At 36.2% G+C, this 21935-nt stretch overlaps 2 protein-coding genes and 1 long non-coding RNA gene across 3 annotated transcripts; 1 reads left to right on the top strand and 2 right to left on the bottom strand.

Moving 5' to 3' along the window:
- Nucleotides 1-2135: 2135 nt before the first annotated feature.
- LOC117631135 (probable serine/threonine-protein kinase WNK9) lies at nucleotides 2136-5796 on the bottom strand. Its single transcript, XM_034364110.1, has 7 exons — nucleotides 5271-5796; nucleotides 5120-5157; nucleotides 4723-4950; nucleotides 4409-4629; nucleotides 4016-4173; nucleotides 3493-3931; nucleotides 2136-3395 (listed from the first exon to the last, which is right to left on the bottom strand). The coding sequence occupies exons 1-7, from the start codon at nucleotides 5343-5345 to the stop codon at nucleotides 2347-2349; spliced, it is 2208 nt and encodes a 735-aa protein (XP_034220001.1). The 5' UTR covers nucleotides 5346-5796; the 3' UTR covers nucleotides 2136-2346.
- A 7462-nt stretch (nucleotides 5797-13258) lies between these two features.
- Nucleotides 13259-17868, top strand: LOC117615607 (5'-nucleotidase SurE). The gene is made up of 10 exons (XM_034344718.1): nucleotides 13259-13449; nucleotides 13558-13652; nucleotides 13776-13840; nucleotides 13944-13987; nucleotides 14498-14575; nucleotides 14786-14939; nucleotides 15708-15890; nucleotides 17073-17132; nucleotides 17214-17341; nucleotides 17620-17868. Exons 1-9 carry the CDS (start codon nucleotides 13304-13306, stop codon nucleotides 17322-17324), a joined length of 936 nt encoding a protein of 311 aa, XP_034200609.1. The 5' UTR covers nucleotides 13259-13303; the 3' UTR covers nucleotides 17325-17341; nucleotides 17620-17868.
- A 1643-nt stretch (nucleotides 17869-19511) lies between these two features.
- Nucleotides 19512-20371, bottom strand: LOC117615420. The gene is made up of 2 exons (XR_004584011.1): nucleotides 20224-20371; nucleotides 19512-19870 (listed from the first exon to the last, which is right to left on the bottom strand). It is a non-coding gene; the product is annotated as an uncharacterized LOC117615420 (long non-coding RNA).
- Nucleotides 20372-21935: the final 1564 nt, after the last annotated feature.

Raw genomic sequence — 21935 nt, 5'->3', positions numbered from 1 at the left:
ATTTGATACGTTGCTTTGAGCCATGTTAGTTCTTGACGAAGCTCATTCTCGTAATCATCTAATCAGTAGCGGAGCCAAGTCCCCATCTGTTGGGGAGGCTAACAAATAACAATACGATTTTTCACTATTTTTCCAAAATTTACAGAAGTTTATTATAAATTTAAATGTTGGAGTTTAGGACAACTACTTCGGGTCGAAATGTGTGGCTCCGCCCCTGCATCTAACGGATGAGAAGTGGCTGAAAGTTTGTCTGAGATTGAATTTCTTTGCTTTTATAATTCTATTCCTTTCCAAAGTTTGTTACATCATTGTTCATGATTTTCATCACAATGAGTTGGATTATGGAGTCCATCCCTTTGATGGCTTATCATGGGACACTATAAGTCAATATCCATTTGCTACATAATTGGTACTAATTTTTTCACTCTTATTTTGAGCAAACATCGTACCACCGACAAAAGAGCTGGTCCTAGCTAGGTGACAAGGTGCACATAGTGCTTCTGTGGTGCATGCACTTTCTTCCTTTTTCTTTGTATATATTTTTTTCATCAACAGTGAGTGCGATTCAAACTTGAGATCAATATTAGGAAAAAGAAGTATCACTACACTATCTAGTCCGTATTTAATCAACAAGTGAGTGCGATTCAAACTTAAAACCAATATTAGAAAAAGAAGTATCACTAGACAAATACCTAGTCGGTATAAGTTGAATGCATATTCAATGTAAGAGACAGTATATAGCAAATGATGGGAAAGAAAGAAAGAAAAAAAAAAAGGGAGGTTTCAAATGGCATGTCAAAACCAATAAGTCATTTTTCTTGATCAGCTGTTTGAGGTGGAAAAGCCAGGAGATGCTTCAATGACAAATTAAAGGTTAGGGAGGGAGCTGAGGAGGAGGATGACAAGAGCTGAACAATATTCAATGTAAGGTGGTGCTGTTGTTGTTAGTGATCATGCGTTGCTGTTTCTTTTTCGTACAGTTAGCTTTACTACTTTTCATGATTTTCAGATAGACAGATACTTAACCCAACATGGGAAGGTTGTTTGTTTTCGTTTCGTAAAGACCCTTTCAAAAGAGAGTGATGATGATAAGGGAATCTGTCTACGTGTGATTGTGATTATACAATCACTTTTTCTAAGACCAAAAGCCTTTTCAATGTTTTCATGCCGCATGCGGGGACGAAGCAATCATGCAAACATCAGTTACTAAAGTGAAACTGTGAAACCAAAGGTGAGAGATTTTTCCACAATATAAATTCGTACTTAGTGCCATCACAGTTGTATTTGTTAGGTTGACGAATTCACCCTTGTCCGTTAAATTTGTAGTGAAGAAGATGTAATCTGCTGGTTTTTGTTTCCGCCAAAGTTAGAAAAAGGGAGGGAGTTTTCTCACACACATTGCCAAGATGTTATGGTGATTTGAACTTGATACTACTCGTCTGCAAATCCCTTTCCACTGCTCTAGCGCACCTGCTGATTAAGTAGCTACATTCTGTAATTGAATATGGCATACACCCCTTCAATATTAAGGCATTATGTCGTTTGTTGTGGCTTTTTTTTTCTTTTGGCCTGGGTTGTTTGTGGCATCTCATTCTCAAATATCTAGCTCAAGTTGACAAGTTGCTCACACATGACGCCGCAGTTAGGTCCATGATATCTAAACTAGTGGAGCTAGCGGGACCATTCTACTTTTGTTCCGTGGTAGAACCACCCACAACGCCTTAAAGTGGTATTTTTTTAGGCTCACTTATGGGAAGGAGGAAAAGCAAAGGAAGGTAGGGGTGGGGGAAAAGGAATTAGATCATTAAGCGCAGACTAAACTGTAGCAGTTACCTGTTAGTTCATAGACTTTTAGGTGCTCAGAATGAGAAATGTAGAAAGGAAAATGTAGCTATTATTCCTCAAGGTAAAGACCTAGATGGCAAAACAGAACTTGTGAGGGTGTAGATTTTGAAATGGTAATTTCCTACCTTCTAGTGGCCAGCATCATTATAATACACCACATCATTGTCATCTGCAGTCGTCATAAATCACATTAACCTTATCTCCAATAGGGATAGGAGTGTCATAAGAAAATCTCCTTCCTTCTGAGAGATGAGACACAGAAATTCAAGGAATCTGGCTTGTTACTTTCATGTCAGGGAGCAATGCATGTTGATCCAAATTTTACCTTGAATTGTTTCCATCGGGGAACAGAACCTACAAACTGTAAATTACATCTCTCTGATTGTACAACTAAAATCCATCACATTCAATTTTCCTATCTGTGAAAAGAGGCAGCTGCTAGTATTATTTGAGAGTGTGAGGCTTAAAACCTGGTGACAGAATTAGAGAAGTTTGCAGGCTTTAAACATCTATAGCATCAACTGGTAGAGAAGTTGCCCTGTGAAGAGAGTGTGGAAGCAACGCTCCTACGTAGAAACTCTTTGCAGTGATCATTTGCTCAGGACTGTAAGCCCCATCAATTGCCTCACAATTTTGGAGACTTTCGTTTGCCAAATATTTCTTTTCAGCATCCCCTGGAAAATATGTGAAATGCTTTCCTGAGGAAAAGGATTTCAAGGAAGGTTTTTTGTTTTCTTTCGTCCGCCAGGGTGAAACCAAGGACATTAAAGCTCCATTCTTTTCCCTGTGCTCCGAGTGATCAGAATTTGGACTTAGGCTTGAAGTTTTTGGTTTTACTCCAAGCTGTTGGTCCCTAATCTCCCTCAACTGTATTTGATACGTTGCTTTGAGCCATCTTAGTTCTTGACGAAGCTCATTCCCGTAATCATCTAATTGATCAGAAGTGGTTGAAAGTTCCTCTGAGAAAGAATTTCTTGCTTTGGAGTCGCTCTCATTGTCCATAGTTATAATTCTCTCTTCCTTTCCAAAGTTTGTTGCATCCATTGTTTCATGATTTTCATCACAATGGATCTCTCTTGAACAATGTGAGCTGGATTCTGGTCCATCTCTTTGAGCCCAGATATCAGCATAGGGCACACCATTAGAATGGCTTGATGTTCTGGGTGCACCATCTGCAAGACATTGTTCTGACCCTTCAACTTGGTAGGTAATCTCTTCGAAACGGCCATGGACAGCAGCAGATCCATGTTTAGAACACTGAAGAACTTGGAGGTTCTTGACACCTGGACTATCTGATGATGCATAATCCAGAATGGAACCATATGAGGCACAATTTTGACAAAAACTTGCATTATTGCAATGGGGACTTTGTTCTGTGCCTCGGCCACTCTTCCACCCAGGTACCAAGGTAGCAATTTCACCATCAATCATCTCTGCTATTTTTGTCACATCTTGGTCTGTGATATCAAGCTCAGTGACCATCTCTCTAGCAACACTCAATGCCGTGTCAGTCTCAGTATCAAATGGGAAGTAGATGTTTCGGATGCGGCCTGCAGAGAGAAGGAACCTTTAGTTTCATTTCAGGATTTACAGGAAATAACAAAAATGATATTTAGAATACTTGAGGAATTAGACTGAAACTTTCACCTTCTTTATCTGCAATTCTGAGCCTTAAAAAGATGCCATCATCTTCTTTCCTCCTTCCTTTGATTGAGAGGTCAAGATCACCCAAATGCTCATCCTCTTGACAAGCAAATAGATCAATTTCACTCAATCTGTAATCAACCGGATGATAATCCAAATCATTTTCAGTTTCATAACCAAGACAATGGCCATACCCATTACTCAAAGAGCTGTTATTGTGATGAAGTTCAGAGTAAGGTTGTCTTAAGAGGGGCCCTATTTCATACATATCCCTTGGATACTCTATTGACCTTAAATCATATCCATAATCATCAACCCGGAGAAAAGGGTCTTTCAAAAGCTCCCTAGCAGAAAGCCTACAAGACACGGCCACTAAGCATTTTTCAACAAAACGCCGCACCTCAGGATCCTTTACTTGGTATAGAGCTTCTGGTTTTTTCCCCTGTATGAAAAATTCAATACATAAATCAATTGGTAGAAACAAAAAGCAATCTGGAAAATTAAATTGAGAGTTTTGAGTTCCTACAGAGATAACTTTCTTATAGATTTGAGCAGGATGAGTGCATTCACTGTATGGATATTCAAAGGTAACCATCTCCAAGATGCACATCCCAAAGGAATAAATGTCAACTAATTCATTGTATTCCTCTTCATAAACCTCTGGAGCCATGAACTCTGGCGTTCCTGAGCAAGGAAAAACAACCAAAGAAAGAGAGAAACAAAACAAAGATGAGATTATCTCAAAGTGCAAAAACTCTATCCGATTACAAGTTTGCTATTAGAATAACAAATATCCAGCAGTATGTTATAAACTGTGACATATGCTTGAACAGTCAAAAAATTCATTACCTCAAATTCTCAAAGCAATTCTAGATATTCTAATCACTGAAAAGACTTTTAAGCAGCTTGAAACACTTACCAACACAACGATCAGCATGCGATTTACGGAGGACAGCAGCGAGGCCAAGATCACCAATCTTGACTTCACCTTGGTTCCCATTGATGAAAATATTGTCACACTTGAGATCTCTGTGGATCACAGGGGGGTCATGGCTATGGAGATAGAGAAGCCCTTTCAAAATCTGCCTACACCAGTGCTTCACTGCTCTGATGTTAACTCTCTTGTGTTTTAGCCTATACCTAAACATGGAAGCCAATACAAAATATACCCACATTGAATAATTAACCAAATTTATAGACTCAGACCAGAAAAGAAGGCAAAATGGAACTTACTGTCTGAGAGTACCAGAAGTAAACATCTCAGTAACAAAGTTAATGTGTCTGTTCGCAGCATCAACCCAAGAAGAGTAAAACTTCATGATATTGTTGTGCTTTAAGGTCTTGAGCAGATGAATTTCACGGTAGAGCCTCTCAAGATCTTCAGGGTTCCGCAAGAAGTCATAAAGCTTCACTTGGTTCCATGCTACTTCAATCCCTTCATACTCATCAAAGGCCCTATAGCTGCAACGACCAACACATAACATGAAAAAAAAAATACATACTTTTGTACATAAACAGGCCCAGCCAGTCAGCCACCGTAATAAAAATTCAAACTTGTATACTAAGTTGAAAAGGGTGTTGAACCAAAATTCAAACTTGTGCACTAATTGAAAAGGGTACTGAACCATACACTGTTTTTGAAGCTCCTTTGCCAAGAACTTCATTGTACTGCAAAAAGCAGCAAACTTGAAGTAAAAAAACAAGACCCAAAATTCTGTATGAACACAAAAGAGCAAAGAGGGCATGAAAAACAGGGAAAGGAAATGAGAACAGGAGCTCACTCTTCCATATCTTCCAGTAGGATCAACTTCTACAAACTCAGAGTAATCCTGTTCAGGGGCAGTAACGCCATTCATTCCTTGTTCTATTTTTAGCTATTTCTCCTTGTTAAATTTTTTCCCTCACCACCATATGCTGTTTCTTGTTTCTATTATCTCAATACACAGAGAGAGAGAGAGAGAGAGAGAGAGAGAGAGAGAGAGAGAGCAGATGACTCATCCAATGCTAATAGCTTAACATGCTATGAATATTTGATAAAATGGGGGAAAGATATGGAATAATTGTTTATTGTGGAGGGAAGACGAGGAAAGCAGAGAGCCTTGAAGAGTCCACCAGGAGCAGAACAAAGTTAATTGCCAACTACAACAACTCTTTTAGAGACAACAAGGCCAAGATTTCACTATTCAACCCCAAACACAAAACCTGACAAAACGCCCTCTCTTTTTCACCCTCCTGTCTTTCTATCTCATCACGAGCTGTTAGCCTGTTAAACCAACCACTTGCAAGACATCGACCAACCAACCAAGTTTCATAACTTTTCCTTTTTTATGTGTATATAAATCATTAATTTGTAAATGTGATATTATGGTTCTGTGGTACAAAAACAACAAATGGGAATGTGGAACTTTTTCATTTCTGGGAAAAATTTAATTTAAATCATGAAAATCTTGTGAAGACTTTGTTGTAGTTGGAAAATGGTGGGTGTGGTGACGACTGGACTGGGAACTTCAAAGTATGATTTTTCTTTTCTTTTTTCTTTTTCTCCCTTGTCCTCTTCTTATAGTAGCTTGTTCTAATTGGCATGGAAAGCACCTCTTATCTCTTGTAAAGTTATAATCTATGAAGATCAATCACCTTGGATTTTGTTGCAACTTTCATGTAATTTATGTTGTGATTTTTTCCCTTTTTTAAATGACATTGAATATGGATTCTATTTACTTTAGCTAGCATATTGTAAATTTGTTATGTACTCCACATCATTCTTGTATTTTCAATCTTTTTTATTATATTACTTTGAATGTCAACATATCGAGCGTCAGTACTTACTATGTGGTTATGAAGAATTTAAGTTATTTAACCAAGTTTTTCTTTGAGTATTTTAATCCTAGCTCTCATTATTTAATCAACAATACCATCCCTTTCAAGCAACAAAACGAAAATAACTATGAACAATTTATTTATTTTTTATAGATATGCACAGCAGCTGCACTGCGCACCGAGAGAGAGAGAGAGAGAGAGAGAGAGAGAGTACTTAATTAATTGGTTCAAAATTTCTTTGGAATTATTCCCAAGAGGTTGAAATGGCGAGCCTGCAAAACATATTGTTGCTTATAGCATCATTAGGTGGGCAGGATACATTAAGATGATCCCATGCATTAGTTAAGTTTGGTAAGCTGCTTAAACCTTTAACATACAAGTTACAACCTATATGCGGTCTTTTATGTAACTCGCTCATTTCTGAGTTAGATTATAACACCGTTGTATTGTATAATCAATTTACTAATATCAATTATAACACGTATATATACTCATCGTCCACTCATATTATATTATTATTTTGTGTAGAAGATATATATTAATTTGCATGTATCATTATAATTGGATGCGTACAGTGCTTTATATCAAAGCCAGTGAATTGGTCCCATGCAAGTCCTTTGTGCCCAACATTGTTAGGTACATGCAACATCTAGCTAGCTGTGCTCAAAATCAAATGTACACCTGTGAACTGTGACCAAATCAAATTAATTTACACCAAATCCTAGCCCATCATATAATTAATTGAGCACACTACTACTGCGGCCAAAGCAAAGGCTAAAGAGGCACATGGGACTCTACAGGTTAGGTATAGGATATGGCTTCATTTGCTTTGTAATATTTGCAGTCTTAATTGGTAAACTAATTTCATTCATTTAGAAGTTATTTTTGTTAACGGGTCTAGTCCAATGGAAAATAGTATTGATTTGTAGATCAATGATCTCAAATTTGAATTTGCATGACACTTTGAAAGTGTGTGTGTGTGTGAGAAACTCCCCTTTCCTTAAAAACTATGAAGATGAAAAACATACAAATTTGTTGACGCATATATATTTTGGTTTCCCGTATATTGGTCTCCAGTCCAGATCAATCCTTGCAAGACAGTAGTGGAGCCAAATGGTCCAAAAATCCCACAACATATATCAGAAAAAATGTATTGGAACCACATCTTTATGGCTTGGAATAATATCCACCGGCCACTACATGATAGCAACATAAAATTGAAAGTGTCTGGTATACTTGGACACAAATCGAAGAAAACCTAAATTCATTCATTTTGCATGGCATATCCACGCAATCTTTCAATTAGGTTAAATTTTTGTATTTTTCAAACAAATTATTGTTTGGACTTTTGCTCAACTATATTTTCTACAAGAGCAGAGCTCATGTGTGCGACAGTGTAAGAGTTAGCAGCAGTGTGGTGAATTTCATGTTAGCGTCTTCTTCGAAGCTCCGCAATACCTGCAATATTTGACAACAAGCCATGAAAATTTAGTGAAAAAAATATCCAGGTATTGTCCTCAATGTCACCGGCAAAGCCGACAGATGCTTAGCATTCATGACCAATTACCAAGGCAAGGGCTGATACATTTTCTACTTCTCAGTTACCAGTTACCGCACAAACGGTCACACAATCATAATAAGAACATTTTATTCATGAATTATATAGTTTATAAACTCTTTCTAAAACTATCTATGCGAAGAAAATTAGCGAAACCGGAACTTATTTAGCTATTTGATTATTTATATTTTAGTGTGTGCACATTTTATATTATTGAACAAATTTCGAATTGAAAAGATACTCCTTCAAGAATAACCCGAAGTACAAACAATTCCGATAATTGTATTGTTGAGTAGACTCAAGAAAAATGTGTATTTTTCTTACAATAAGGACATCTTAACATAAATATAGATGATATTTTTACTTGATTTCATTAAATTAACATTTTTACTATTTTCAGTCTCATTTCTCAACAAAATTTGACTTCAAGGGTGTATGCTTCTTTTTCTTTTTCAATTTATATAAATCGTTATTCTTTATTTTCAGTCGTCTGTGGAAAATTAAAACGAAGACCAAAAAACAAAAACTCGAATAAAAGATTGACACGCAACAAACATAGAGGGAGACAATTTGTTTTGATTCAAAACCTAGGACAGTGATTCCCCGTGATTGAGATTTTTATAATTATACCTTGGACTTGAATATGTTTTGTTTTCTTCCCTCCATGATTCTTAACAGTTAAATCAATTAAATAAATTTAAATATTCATGGATCATGTCATGTTGGCTAAGTCATAACTTATAACTAATTAGCTAAGCCTGCAGTTTGCTATCTGTCTCTTATGTTATGATAATACTTAAATAGCTTATAAATTAAATTTTACTCCTAAATTATTCTTGTAATGATAATACACAGATTCAACTAGTAGCAGTCGATTTAGCTTAATTTTTAATTGTATCACAAAGCGAACAAGTTAAAATGAATCTAGCGTTCATAAATATTCAAAGAAATTAATTATTCGGAAAGGAAAATTGTAAAGATATTGGGCCTATACTTCTATGATGCATAGTGATAGTATAGTCTGGGTCCATATAAAAATAGAGTCCATGATTCTTTTTCACAAATAAAAAGAAGTATAGACCATGATAAGTGGTTGGGTAGTAGGACTTTTAGGGCATGTTTTGTACCCCTCATTATATTGGATTGGATTAAATAACACTTGAAAACCCATGTTTGGTAAGAGGGGGACTAACTTAAATGAGATTAAATAGTCTAACAGTAACAAATTTGCCTAACTCGCTCACTCAATATAACGAGCTTGCAACATGGCTCGCAAAATAACGAACTTGCTAAACAGAGCAAGCGAGTCCGACGATAACCAACTTCTTCTTCTTCTTCACCTAGAATTGTCACCACCATATCCCCAGCCGAACCATCAGAATCACCAGATAGTTATCAAACCCAGTCACTCAAACCATCCACCACCAATTCAAACCCAACCACTTGAATCAACCACCACCAATTCAAACCCACCCATTCGAATCAACCACCACCAATTCAAATCCAGTGGAACCAAAACCAAATTCAACCCAAATTCAACCACCACTGTCAAACCCAATTGAACCCTCTGAAAAATCATCGACCATCGACCATGGCTCAATGAAATCAAATTGAACCCTCTAAATAATGCGATGGCCTGCCAATTCCCAAGCTCAAACTGCTCCCTGATCTCCAATCCCGATGATCATCTGTCAACAGATTCCGGTGCCTTGGAATGTAATTTCTTGCACACAAGTCCTCTTCACTAACATAATTTGCATGTGGAGAATGCCTCACAACCCATGATCTCGTAGGTGCCGGCATAAATGTTCTATAGTTCACATGGTGATCTACCACCACCTGATCATGATCAGGAGCCATTGAATAATGTGGAGGATAGCTTCAAGGACGGACCCAGAAATCTTATCTCATAGAGTCATAGTGTAAAAGTTCAATTTTTTAGAGGAGCTGGGGCTAGGGCTTAAAGGTTTGGTGAAGGAGAGGGTTAAAAGTTTGGGGGGGTGGAGATTGGGGATTAGGTTTGAGGGTTTAGGAATGGGGGTTTTGGATTGGAGATGCTGAAGTTGGGAGAGTTCTCTTTGAATCTTTCTTTTTTTTTTTAAAAAGACTTGGACCAAAATGACGTCGTTTTGGCAATGTCTTTTTTTAAAAAAATTCGCTGGGCTGGGCCAAAACGACGCCGTTTTGGCCAGTGTGTTAAAAAAAAAAATTAAACGCTGGGCCAAAACGGTTGTTTTGGCTAGAATGTTTATAAAATAAAATAAAAAAATACATAAGCGCGCTCTGCATCTTCTTCTCCCTCAGACCAACCATCTCCTTCAGCCATTTATAGGGTCACACAGCCATTAAAGGGGACCTTGTAGCTTACTTTCATGGAGTCCATAGGGTCGTTTGACCCCATTGACCTCACAGTGGGTCCGTCCCTGGGTAGCTTTGAATCTCATGGTAGGATCTCAAACCCCGGATGGTTATGATTATCTATTGATTTGCTGATGGATGAACTCAGATGGAAATTTGTGACTTCAAAGACGTTGAAAATCTGTGACTTTAAAGGGAAATAAGATAGAGAAAATGATGATAATATTGGAGAGAAAAAAAAAAAAGAGAACCAGAGATTGAGATTGGGAGGAAGAGAGAAAAAACAAAAAAGAAAGGGGGCCTGGGAAGGAAGAAGAAAAATAAAAAGAGGGAAAAAGGAAGAAAAAAGAAAAAGTAGAAAAAAAGAAGAAAGACATGAGAAATAGATAGTTTTAGCTTTTAAAAATATTATAATTTTTTTATTTAATAAATTCTACATTTTTCGTTGGTTTCTTTGTAGCATTTACTTAGTTTTAGGGCAAAATCCCTAATAATTTTAAATATTTAAATAATTGTTTTAATCCGATACAGCACCAAACATAGGTCTTCACTATTTTTACAATCTAGCTTCTTAGTCCGACGTATCACCAAATGTAAGTCAATACTTAATCAAGCTTAAGCCAATCTGAGCTAATCCAAGACAGTCTCAGAATTTAGTCCAATCCATAATAATCCGGTGTACCAAACGAGCCTTTAGAGATTATTTAGTTTGTTTTATCTGCCTTGCGCTTGGCCTTTGAGCTCTTAATTCAGCTCATAGGAAAAATTTCTCTCTAAAAACTGGTGGTGTCCAAGAGCTCTTAATTCAACTCAAAGAGATTTTCTATTTAAACCCCGCATTTCTCTTTGTTCACCCCAATACTTAAATCATTAAGCTATAAGTTTTATTATTGTGTAAAAAGACAAAAAAGGTCATCCAACTTAATACTTAACCCTAGTACATCTATATACATACCCCACCACTCTTATATTAAGTTTTAGAAAAATACAAACTCCTCTACATCGTATTGCCAGATTACTGTTCTCCCTGAGCTCAACACGATTTCCTCCTTCCACATGGCAGCTCCTCTACCTCCTTACTCATACTTGTTGCCACCACTCGATACCACATTTTTGAATTGTCCAAAATTATTGGTACAGTGCTTGATATGAGTTCTATATCATACAAAGAGTCCATGGAACAAGAGTTTGATGTCCACCTAACAAACGAAAGGAAGTCCATTCAGATTGTATACCATGCACATTCTGATCAACAAAAATGTATACACAAGTAGGATATAAAGTAGGGAAGTTGGCATAGTTTTGCTAACACGTAGCAGTAAAGCTATCCCACAGCCAAAAAGTGTTCTCTTGAAACCCAATTAAGAAGTACAAACTTACCTTTCTTCTGAAATTGCATTATGTGAGTGATGAAGGATCTCTTTATTATTGTGTATTGGGTTAATACACATTCTTGAAGGCATTACAAAAGTTCTCATGCGCAAAACGTATTTTCTCATCTAAGGATAGCTTGTGGGGTTTAAATAGAAAATTTCTTTTATTTCTTATTTTTTTTTAACTTGGGGTGTATTTAAGGATAGTTTGGAAAGATAGTGAGATTTTCTTATAAATTATTGGGTTTAAATAGAAAATCTCATTTTTAATTGTATCACAAAGCGAACAAGTTAAAATGAATCGAGCGTTCATAAATATTCAAAGAAACTAATTATTCGAAAAGGAAATTGTAAAGATATTGGGCCTATAGTTCTATGATGCATAGTGATAGTATAGTCTGGGTCCATATAAAAATAGAGTCCATGATTATTTTTCAGAAATAAAAAGAAGTAGAGTCCATGATAAGTGGTTTGGGTAGTAGGACTTTTAGAGATTATTTAGTTTGCTTTCTTTGCCTTGCGCTTGGCCTTTGGGCTCTTAATTCAGCTCATAGGTAGAATTTCTCTCTAAAAACTGGTTGTGTCCAAGAGTTCTTAATTCAGCTTATAGGTCGCTCCTAATTGCGTTACGAAACCAGACTCGTATACCACTTGTCAAGAGTTTATGTGTAGAATTTGTCATTAAAAACCGGCTTGTAAGAGAATAATGAAATATAGCATATTCTACATTCGAATAGTGGTTAAAGGCATCTAGAACTAGAAGCAGGCAAAGGCAGCCATAATGAAATTGGGCCAAAGGACGAGAATAGAGTTTGTCAGACTCAGCCTTGTTGAAGAGGAGCTAGATGTCGTGGCCAAATTGATTAAAATCTAGATGCTACTTGCTGCTGCTGCTGCTGCTGCACGCTACGCTACATTAAGCGCGGGAATCCGTTGGTTTGTCTCTAGTCCTTTTCTGTCTCTCTCCTTTCTTTGTTTTTTTTGTTTTTTTCCTTTTGGCAATCAATAATATAGAGAAATGGCCACACCGACCAAACACATAAAAAGAAATAAAATAATAGAGGAATGGTTACATTTGGTCTGTAAAGCTTTTTTCTTTATCAATTTGATAGCGGAGGGATGTTTCCGCTCAAATGAATTAATAATAGAGGAATGTTTGAAATTTTCCGTTCATTAGGAGAATGCTTAGTTGATATGCAACCAATGTTATATTACTAATCTCACACGGGAAAGATTTTTATATTAAATTAGGCTGATTTTAGTCTAATATTCACTATGTTTGTGGTGAGGTTCATGTATTTGGCCTTTTCGGCTCTTGTATTATATGTTTGTTTGCTTCTTATTAGAATTTTGAACGAATATTGATCAATTACGACAAAAATAAAATAAAATTGCCACACGATTAATACATATAATTTGAAAATCATAATTAAAATTTTATTTTTATTGTTCGAATTTACTTAAACATTTTTTAATGCTACTTCTTTTCACAACATTGGAAAAGCTGTGTGAAGTTCGAATTTTCCGTCGAATTTATAAAAAAAAGAGGATAAATTAAAGTTAAAAGTCTCTTATTTCAGTTAATCAGTAAAAGTAAAAGATAAATGTAAAAAAAAGTTCAAGTATATTACGGTGTGCCTACCTCTTTGTTTCTATTGTGTCTTTTCTGGTCCAAAATTCCGAAACGGTAGTTCAGAGAATAAAGGAAATGGAAAACAACAGTATCATCTCCGGCGACAAGCCCACAGTGATGGTGACGAACGACGACGGAATCGAAGGTCCTGGACTTCTGGCTCTGGTTCAAGTCCTCGTCTCCACCCGTCGCTACAATGTTCTTGTCTGCGCCCCTGAATCGTACGTTACTTAAAAACCATCAAACACTAAAAATATTCTTCACTTTGCCCAATTCATTCCAGTCTTTTGTTTATTGATAGAAAAAAAATTTTTCATTTCCGTTTGCAGGGAACAGTCAGCTGTGAGTCACTGCATCACATGGCGTCATCCAATTGCTGCCAAGCAAGTGCATATTGATGGAGCAACAGCCTATGCTGTTTCTGGTATGGAAATTACAAAACCACATAAGCATTTTTCCCGTTTTATGACAAAATGGTCACTACCCCTTGCGCAAAAACACAAAAAAATGAAAAAGTAAGAATCTTTATTCTTGATCAACTTTGCAGGAAGTCCGGCTGATTGTGCTTCTCTGGGTATCTCCAAAACGCTTTTTCCTTCAATTCCTGACCTGGTAAATCTTTCTCACTTCTGTACTAGTGCCATGGTTACATTTCTTATCTGGTTTTTTTTTTTTTCTTTCCTGATTGCTAATTACCTGTACTTTTTACACACAGGTAATCAGTGGCATAAACATGGGCAGCAACTGTGGTTATCACATGTTAGTAATTTTCCCTCTTCTATTTCCATCCTGTAATTTGTTATCCTGATTTTGTCTCAAGACTTTTGCAATTAAACAGAAAGATATCTGTAACTAGTACCAGCTATGCCCTGTATGAACTCTGAAAAAGCCCAGTTCAATTGGGTCAGTGAAACTATCGATCATCTTGTATTTGTTGAACACCAATATAGTTTTATACTCACCAGTTGCTTTTGAAAAGATTTGGATTTTCACCAGATGTTGTGGTGAGGAAACTAGAATGATTTTATTCGCATAAGATATCCAAACACACTTATCATAAGGAGGCAGTCTTTTCGACTTTTCCCTAAAAGCTATGATGATTGATTAAAATACTATGTTCTCAGGAAATCTTAAAATTCACCCAATTAGTTTTGTTCCCTCGAGTGGGCTCACTAATCCAACTGTTGTTCCTCACAAAATACAGTTTTATTTTGCTGGCCTGTTTCTGCTCATAACTTTATTGAAAGATTTCTGTATTTGGAAATGTAGTGTTTACTCTGGAACAGTGGCTGGTGCTCGTGAGGCCTTTCTTAATGGTGTACCTGCAATCTCTGTATCCTATGATTGGTATGTATACACTACAGGTTTGATACTTGTATTGCTTGTTGAACAATATTCATTTGTACATAAGTTGATGCTGAATCTAATGGTATTTTGTTTTTGCCAAAATTTCCTTCAGCTGCCATACATCCTTTTTTGACTATAAAAGAAAGTAAAGAAGTCTTATGTTGACCTTTTTATTCTCCTATATGAATACATTGAATACTGGCATTACAGGGTTGGAGCTAAGAGCAGTATTAATGACTTCACACTTGCTGCCGAGGCTTGCTTACCTATCATAAACGGAGTACTGGCGGAATTAAGAAACAAAACTTATCCCCAAAACTGTTTCTTGAATATAGATCTGCCAGCAAATATTGCTAATCATAAGGTAAATTTCAGGATGCATGCTGTGTTTCGGGAATATTCAGTATAGTGACCTTCGTCAGATTGATCTTCTCCTTAATTTATGAATTTTACAACTTGCATGCCTAGTTCTCAGTCCTTCCTCTTTTCCACCTCTTCAATATGCTCGTCTGTGTGAGTCATTTTTAAATTGACTATACTACAGTAGACAAAGCTCATTGATAAGTTCAGTAATATTACATATAAAGGCTATTTCATTACAGAAGTAATTTAGATCAATAGTTTATTTTCTTTCCTTTGTGGTCTCTCTTTGTATTTTTCTTGTTTCCCTCCGACTCCATTTCAATGCAAGATTTGTAGGCAGTTTGTTTCGATGCTATATCCTTTAGCAAGTCTTACTGAAATGCAATGAGGTTGTTTGGTTTGCTCTTAGTTAAATGGTTAAGGTATGTAATCTCCTTTAATATTACGAATTGCAGTAGTCAATCCAGGAGGCTAACAGGAAGTTAGCCTTATAGAACATTTACATCTCTGGAATTTTGTGCCAGACATTTTGTTCATCTTAAATGTATTAACTTCTGAACTGTGTTCCCACAATGTACTTTTGGTTGTTCTGATTATGAAAATTATACTAGAAAGCCTGGCTAGGTTAGCATTTTACCATAATATTTTAAATGTGATTTACCAGGATAATGCTTCCAGTTTTATGACAAGAGGATTAGTCCTTCTGTTATGCATAGATTTTGACACGTGCTTTGTAATGTTGTTCTGTTCTTTTCTTGTGCCTTAATAGGGGTATAAGCTCACTAAGCAAGGTAAAAGTTTAATCAAAATGGGGTGGAGGCAAGTTACTTCTGAGTCTGACAAGGCGGCAGGAAAAATGTTGTCAACAATGGTAATGGATACGGATTCAACAGCATCTACAGAAATTAATACATCAGCTACATCAGCAGAACATCTTTTGTTCACGAGAGAAGTGGGTCCTCTTCCTCTGTGTTATTTATTGTCTACCTCACTTCTAGTATTCACTTATAAATATTTGCCTTGCCTTACCTCACTTCTGCTTGAAGGCTAGTGGGCTTTTTGTTTATGCTGATATATTATTAGTGTTGGATGTTTCTCGTTATTTTCTCATTCCCCTGTGTTATCTATTGTCTACCTTCTTATCATTTCTTCTTTGGAAACTTTATAGTTTTGGCAAGGTAATTGATTGAGAAATCTTGAATCAGAGTTGATGAAGGAGTTAGATAATCAAGAAGTCTAGTGTTTGGTGTCTCTGTTGGGGATTACTCTGTGTTCTTCTTTGGAAACTAGTCTAGAAATAATCCGTCTATATTTTGGTTTTTCTTCGTCATTCAAAAGCAAAATTGACCTTTCTGTGGAAAAAGATAGTTTAAATATTCATTCAAGTGAAAGAAAATCACTTTGGATCCTAGTGACTGGTAGATTCATAATGTATACACTTTTCAGTTAATAATTGAAAATAGTTCTAGTGAGGTATTTTGATGGAAAACTGATGTGTTTGTTATTGCTTAAAAAGGTTGATAATTTGGCGGTTGTGGTGTTGGTGAAAGTAGTGTTGCCAATGTGATAGTAGACACAGGATTTGGCTAACATGAGGTGGTAATGATGGTGGTGGTACGGATATTACTGGCAATAGTTGCAACAAGGGTAGTAAGGAGGGAAATTATGGTAATAATGTATAAGGTTTAAACAACATTCAGTTTAAGTTTGATTTAGATTTTAGATGATGGAAAGGATGATAAAATTGCGTTCTTTTATATTTTGCACTGAACAAGGTGCAAAGTACTCTTACTTGCCTATATTTTTTTTCATGCTAAGTGTTGATTTCCTTTCTTTTCTTTTTATTTTGGTATTATCAAACACCACTGATAAATTCAGTGCTAAATTTAGAATTGAAAACACACTTAATTAAGTACTAACTTGTCAATTTCAGCACACTTTTGGGTTATCAAACACTCCCCAGGTCTTTTCTAGTTGATTTTGTTGGAATGTGTGAGATGGAAATACTTGATTGTGGTTGACTCGAGTGAATGAGCTGTACAAACATGATGCTGTTTAGAACAGCCCTAAGTGAAAGACATAATTTTTCCTAATTTGCGTGCATCATGTTGAGGATCTGTTTTCAATTTTGTAGATAAGGAGTGGCCAAGTCGACGAGGATGATAGTGACCACCGATCTCTTCAAGAAGGATATGTGTGTATTTTTGTAATTTCGGTAAACTTATTTTTGTAGAGTGCGTGTGCATACTAACACGTCCTCATAATTTAATTTCAGATTACTGTCACTCCTCTTGGTGCCTTGTCTAATGTTGAGATAGATTGCCATGCCTACTTAAAAGAGTGGCTGCCAAATGTAGCTGAACGCTTGTCTGCATCGGCCTTATAAAGCTATTAAAGCATCTGGTTAGTATAACACAGTAGTCTTTATAAGTTTTAACTTTCAGTAAGGTTTTGGGGATAAAGACTGTACTTGTTTCAGTTTCCTTCATGTATTTACTAATTTTGAACAGCCTTTCTATGCAAATGATATGTACTTGTATGATTGGAACCTGGTCTCTGCAACCTTGTTATGAACTAGTATGAAAGAGTTATATGCCTTAAGTGCCTGCCTGAAATCAATTCATTGCCATTGGTGTCTAGTTTTTTAGCTGTTATTGAAAGGAAATGCTCATCTTGTGCAGGATTTCTGAAGGGATTTTTCAATCTCAAACGCGTTGCCCTGCATTCAGATTGACAGGGTTTTCAATTGTACTCAAACATTATTTTCGAAAACTTCATTAAGGGTTTTATAACCCTTATTCTATATGGTGGATCCCCTATTCTAATTTTCGAAATATGATGATGTAATTTTCGAAATGATGGGTCCCTTATTCTATATGGTGGTATTGTTAATCTATTAATTAATTTAGTAGCAGTCCTCATGGGTGTCATATTTAAGTTTTGTATGGATTGGGGACGTTTTGGCTGAAATTTTATCATCTCATTAAGTTGCTAAGAAGAAGTCAGCCACCAAACTAATTTGGATTGGTGCTGAAAGCCTTCATGACAAGAAATCAGCAACAACACTAATTGCCGAGTTGCCGTTCTTTTTTTATTTTCTTTATAAAAAAAAAAAAAAAAAACTCTTGTCGGCAAGTAATCTTTTTTTTTTTTTTTCCCCTTTCTTTCTTTATTTCTTAGTACAAGCGATTGGGGGAGGAGGTTCATTGGGTGGCGGGGGGTTTCGAACCTATGCCCACATGACAGAAGTGGAAGAGCTCAACCAACTGAGCTATACTCAACTGAGAATTAGGCTTGTTATTCTTTAGGGTGGAAAATTTGCTAGAACTCTAATGTGAGTAGATGTTAATTAGAGTAAGTTTTGTCGCTTTTTTTCTTTCTAAATGAAGCAATTTAGATAACAATATTATAGCATGTTTTTTTTCCCAAAACTATTGGAATTATTTCAATTTCTCACTTTTTACTAATACATGGATATTAAATTATTCAAATTCCTAACTTTTCATGTGTTTATTAACACAAGGAAAAAAAAAGATGTAAATTTCACATTCAAATCCGTAATTCAATTCCACACTCATTCATTCTCATTCATTCTCTCTTTTATTACTGACTTCCATGGTTCATAACTTCCCCATTTGAAGTTAAGTTGAGGATAGGAGGATAGGGACTTTTGGTGGCCAGTCATACCCTAGAAAACGTGTTGAAGTTGGATATCCCCAAAGTGGAAGAAAAAAAGTTGTAAAATATCCAAGTTTAGTAACAAATATCTAGTGGCATGAAAATGCTTGTCACTACTTTATGTTTCCAACGCACAAAACAGCAAAAATTGTCAAGACTCAAGCTCTCTTACTCCAAGAAATGGTCCTCTAGCTTTCAAGTCACGCATAAAACAATCAACTACAGAGGTTTTTTTATAACTCTTTTCAATAATTCATGGACTTGGTCAGAGAGGACACCGATGTTCAACACATTTCCTATTACTATTGGCCTGGAATTAATATTTTCCATAAATAATTAAAAATATAGGTTTTTATACTTAAAAAATGGATCATGAGAGTTTGAAAAAATTTAGTTATGTGCAAAAGTGGACGACACACACACAAAATCTTAGCTGAGGATTTGAAATGTTATCCGGGCTCAACATTAACTTAATTTTGTATTTTTGAAAATAGTATGCAATAAAGTGAAAATTGAGTGCCACTAAACGCTAATTATGTACTAAATTATAGACTTGTCTATTTGTTTTGTTTATCACCTTTTAAAGGGGATGTCATCTAAGTTCACTGATTTTCTAGAATCAAAGCCAAGAAGTCGCATTATTAAAGATTGCTTGACATTTTTGCCATGACAAACTACTCGATGTGGATGATATATTTTCTTTTCCAAAACATTTTATATAAGACATGTAAATCATGCAGGTGTCCAATCCATTCTTTGATAGACAAACTGAAGAGACAAAAACAGCCACCTCAACCACTGAAATAGACAAAACAACAAAAACAAACCACATGAAAGAAATAGAAAACAACTAAAAACTACCATTGATTTGGGCAAGGCTTCTCTGCAACTTAAGTTTAAAGCATACAGCATATCTTATGATGTAGAAGAAAGATTCATTCAGATTTTGAGCCCTTCAAAAACTCAAGAAAAGCATATATTTTAATGCATTACATTTACAGAACACCAAAAAAGAAAAAAAACTGGGGTAAAAACCTTTTTACATGTACACCAGTATAAAACAGTAAAACATAAATATTGTATATACTTGGCTGGAACTCTCTTATATACTGTGAAGAACATTGGAGCCTTCGCTCATGCTTTTTGATGGCAAAGAAGGTGTATGTGCCTCCACTAGTATTGACCACAGGACATGCACATCCTCATAGGGGCAGGATTTTACATCCTCATACAGAATGTATATCCCTCTTCCTGCTACAAACAAAGGCCAAATGATTCAAGATAGTATAAATATTATGAACATCCAAGGGGAAGCAGTCTGTAAATTGGTGTTCTGTATAGATTCTTGTTGAATGAGTGGAGAGAAGAGAAAGGAAGGAAACAGAAAAGAAGAGGTATATGCATGAATGAGAAAATGTGTTTTTGTTGTGTGTGCGCGTGCGCTCGCATAACAGTTGTAAAGCAAAGAGATTGAGATTGTGAGACAGACAAAAAATGGAGGGAAATGCAGGATGTGTTCATTGATTTGGAGCTAAGCATGTGCAATTTTGCATGCTAAAGTTTGGGAAAATGCAGGTTGGGAGTGAGTGATCACTAAAAGAACTTACTTTTCTTCGGAGCTGAATGGAGGCGAAACCACAGCTTCTTCAAAGGAGAGAAGAGGGAGTGCAGCCACCCCATTTGGAGAAGAGGGTGTGGCTCATGTGGGTGAAACACTTGGGAATGAAATAAACAATAAGACAGGGTATGAGATAAAATGTAGGTATTGCTTAGACAAGGGTGAAGTTTTTTGAAGTCACTGTTTCTAAGACAATTTTACAATTCCTATCATGTGGATCACATTTTTCTCTTGGTGCCATGTCTTTGTCAAACCTCTTTATCTTATAGCAAAAGGAGCCCCCCCTACCAATCAGATTTGCTTTTCACACTTCTACAAAAAGCTCTCCCCTTATAGCATCCCTTTGTGATTCTGTTCCTTTTGCCTCAAGACACATTTTTGGTTTTCTACTCTTGTTTGTGTGTGTGTTTTGGAAATTGCAATAGTTACACACTCACTAGGGGGGTTTCTTCTTTTACCATTTTTGGTCAGTTCTTTTGTTTCCAAGCTTCCTATTGGAGTCTCCTACAAGGTTTCTGCCTTCAATGCCTCCACCTGTTCCATACTCTAAACTTGGTTGCCTTAGAAGTGTGTCTCAGACATGGCTTGCTAGCTGACTCTGAAATTTGACTCATTTGGGACACGTCAACCTTTGGTTTCAGGCCATTCTTAATTTGCTTTTGGTTCATCCTAATTTTCTGATTATACTTATAAAAAAACATGAAATCTCCTACAAATCATATGTGAATAAGGCATAATTATCAATGATTGTCATTTCTAGGGACATGAAAGTATGGAGGTTTTTACTGATTTATTTATGTTTTGGCCGATGGAAATAGCCTTTTGTGTTGATGTTACAAGGCCTTCCAGGATTAACCCCTTTTTAAATCCTAATCACATAAGCTTATGATCAGACAATCTGTCCCAATCACAGAACTACCATCTTCTGCTGACCAGTCCAAGCTCCCTCCCACCTTTTCCTACCCTTTTGCTTTGTTGGGTTTTTTATATTTTGAAGCCTGTATTTCCTAAGCTGGCACATAATGGTAGGCCTTTTTTTTCAATTTTAAATTTTAAACAAACGATATTGAAGGATGGGGAAATCGAACCTAGAACATCAGATGCATGGATACATACTCTTAATTACTTGAGTTACACACTCATTGTCATAATGGTAGGCTTTTAGCAAGCCTAACAACAGAAAACAGGGGTTTCTCTTCACCTACATCACTCTCCACATTGTGTTTATTATACTTTTCCTTCTTGTGCACTCAAAACAATTATGAAGGAGATTCTTTATAATAAAAAATAATAATTTTTCAGTGTGACTGTAACACTTTTGGTATGTGTTGACCCGCTAAGGGCCCATCAACCCTAGAACCTACCAGCTTGCCCGTTAGAGGCCTATTGACCCCAGCCCATGAGTTTACCAAATGCAACCCAAATCCACCCATGATGTCTCATTGTCTTGTAGTTACTTTCCTCATCCAAACACCAGGACAAGCTTACATGGCAAGGACTGCAGATACATGAACCATCATATTGAGACCTGGACTCTGTCTGACCCATCATGTTGATTCCTGTCCACAACCACAATCGTTCAATCAATGCCCTACAAATGTAGCCACTCCAAAACCAAAGTTAAAAACAAAAAACAAAAAAATGGAGATCCTCTGGCCCAAAAGGTCATCAAATGATAATTAAAATCAGCTGTGATCATCT

Source organism: Prunus dulcis, chromosome 1, assembly GCF_902201215.1.
Source record: "Prunus dulcis chromosome 1, ALMONDv2, whole genome shotgun sequence".
NCBI lineage: Eukaryota > Viridiplantae > Streptophyta > Magnoliopsida > Rosales > Rosaceae > Prunus > Prunus dulcis.
Note: the sequence above shows the minus strand (reverse complement) of the source record. Positions and strands in the feature narration are given on the sequence as shown.

Bases quoted from the DNA above. Each gene is read 5' to 3' on its own strand.
- LOC117631135 (XM_034364110.1), bottom strand. From the start codon at position 5,345: ATGAATGGCGTTACTGCCCCTGAACAGGATTACTCTGAGTTTGTAGAA. The intron at 5,158-5,270 runs GTGAGCTCCTGT...TGCTTTTTGCAG, and splicing joins CTACTGGAAGATATGGAAGA to TACAATGAAGTTCTTGGCAA. The intron at 4,174-4,408 runs GTAAGTGTTTCA...TTCCTTGCTCAG, and splicing joins GCATGCTGATCGTTGTGTTG to GAACGCCAGAGTTCATGGCT.
- LOC117615607 (XM_034344718.1), top strand. From the start codon at position 13,304: ATGGAAAACAACAGTATCATCTCCGGCGACAAGCCCACAGTGATGGTG. The intron at 14,940-15,707 runs GTAAATTTCAGG...GTGCCTTAATAG, and splicing joins CAAATATTGCTAATCATAAG to GGGTATAAGCTCACTAAGCA. The intron at 17,133-17,213 runs GTGTGTATTTTT...ATTTAATTTCAG, and splicing joins GATCTCTTCAAGAAGGATAT to ATTACTGTCACTCCTCTTGG.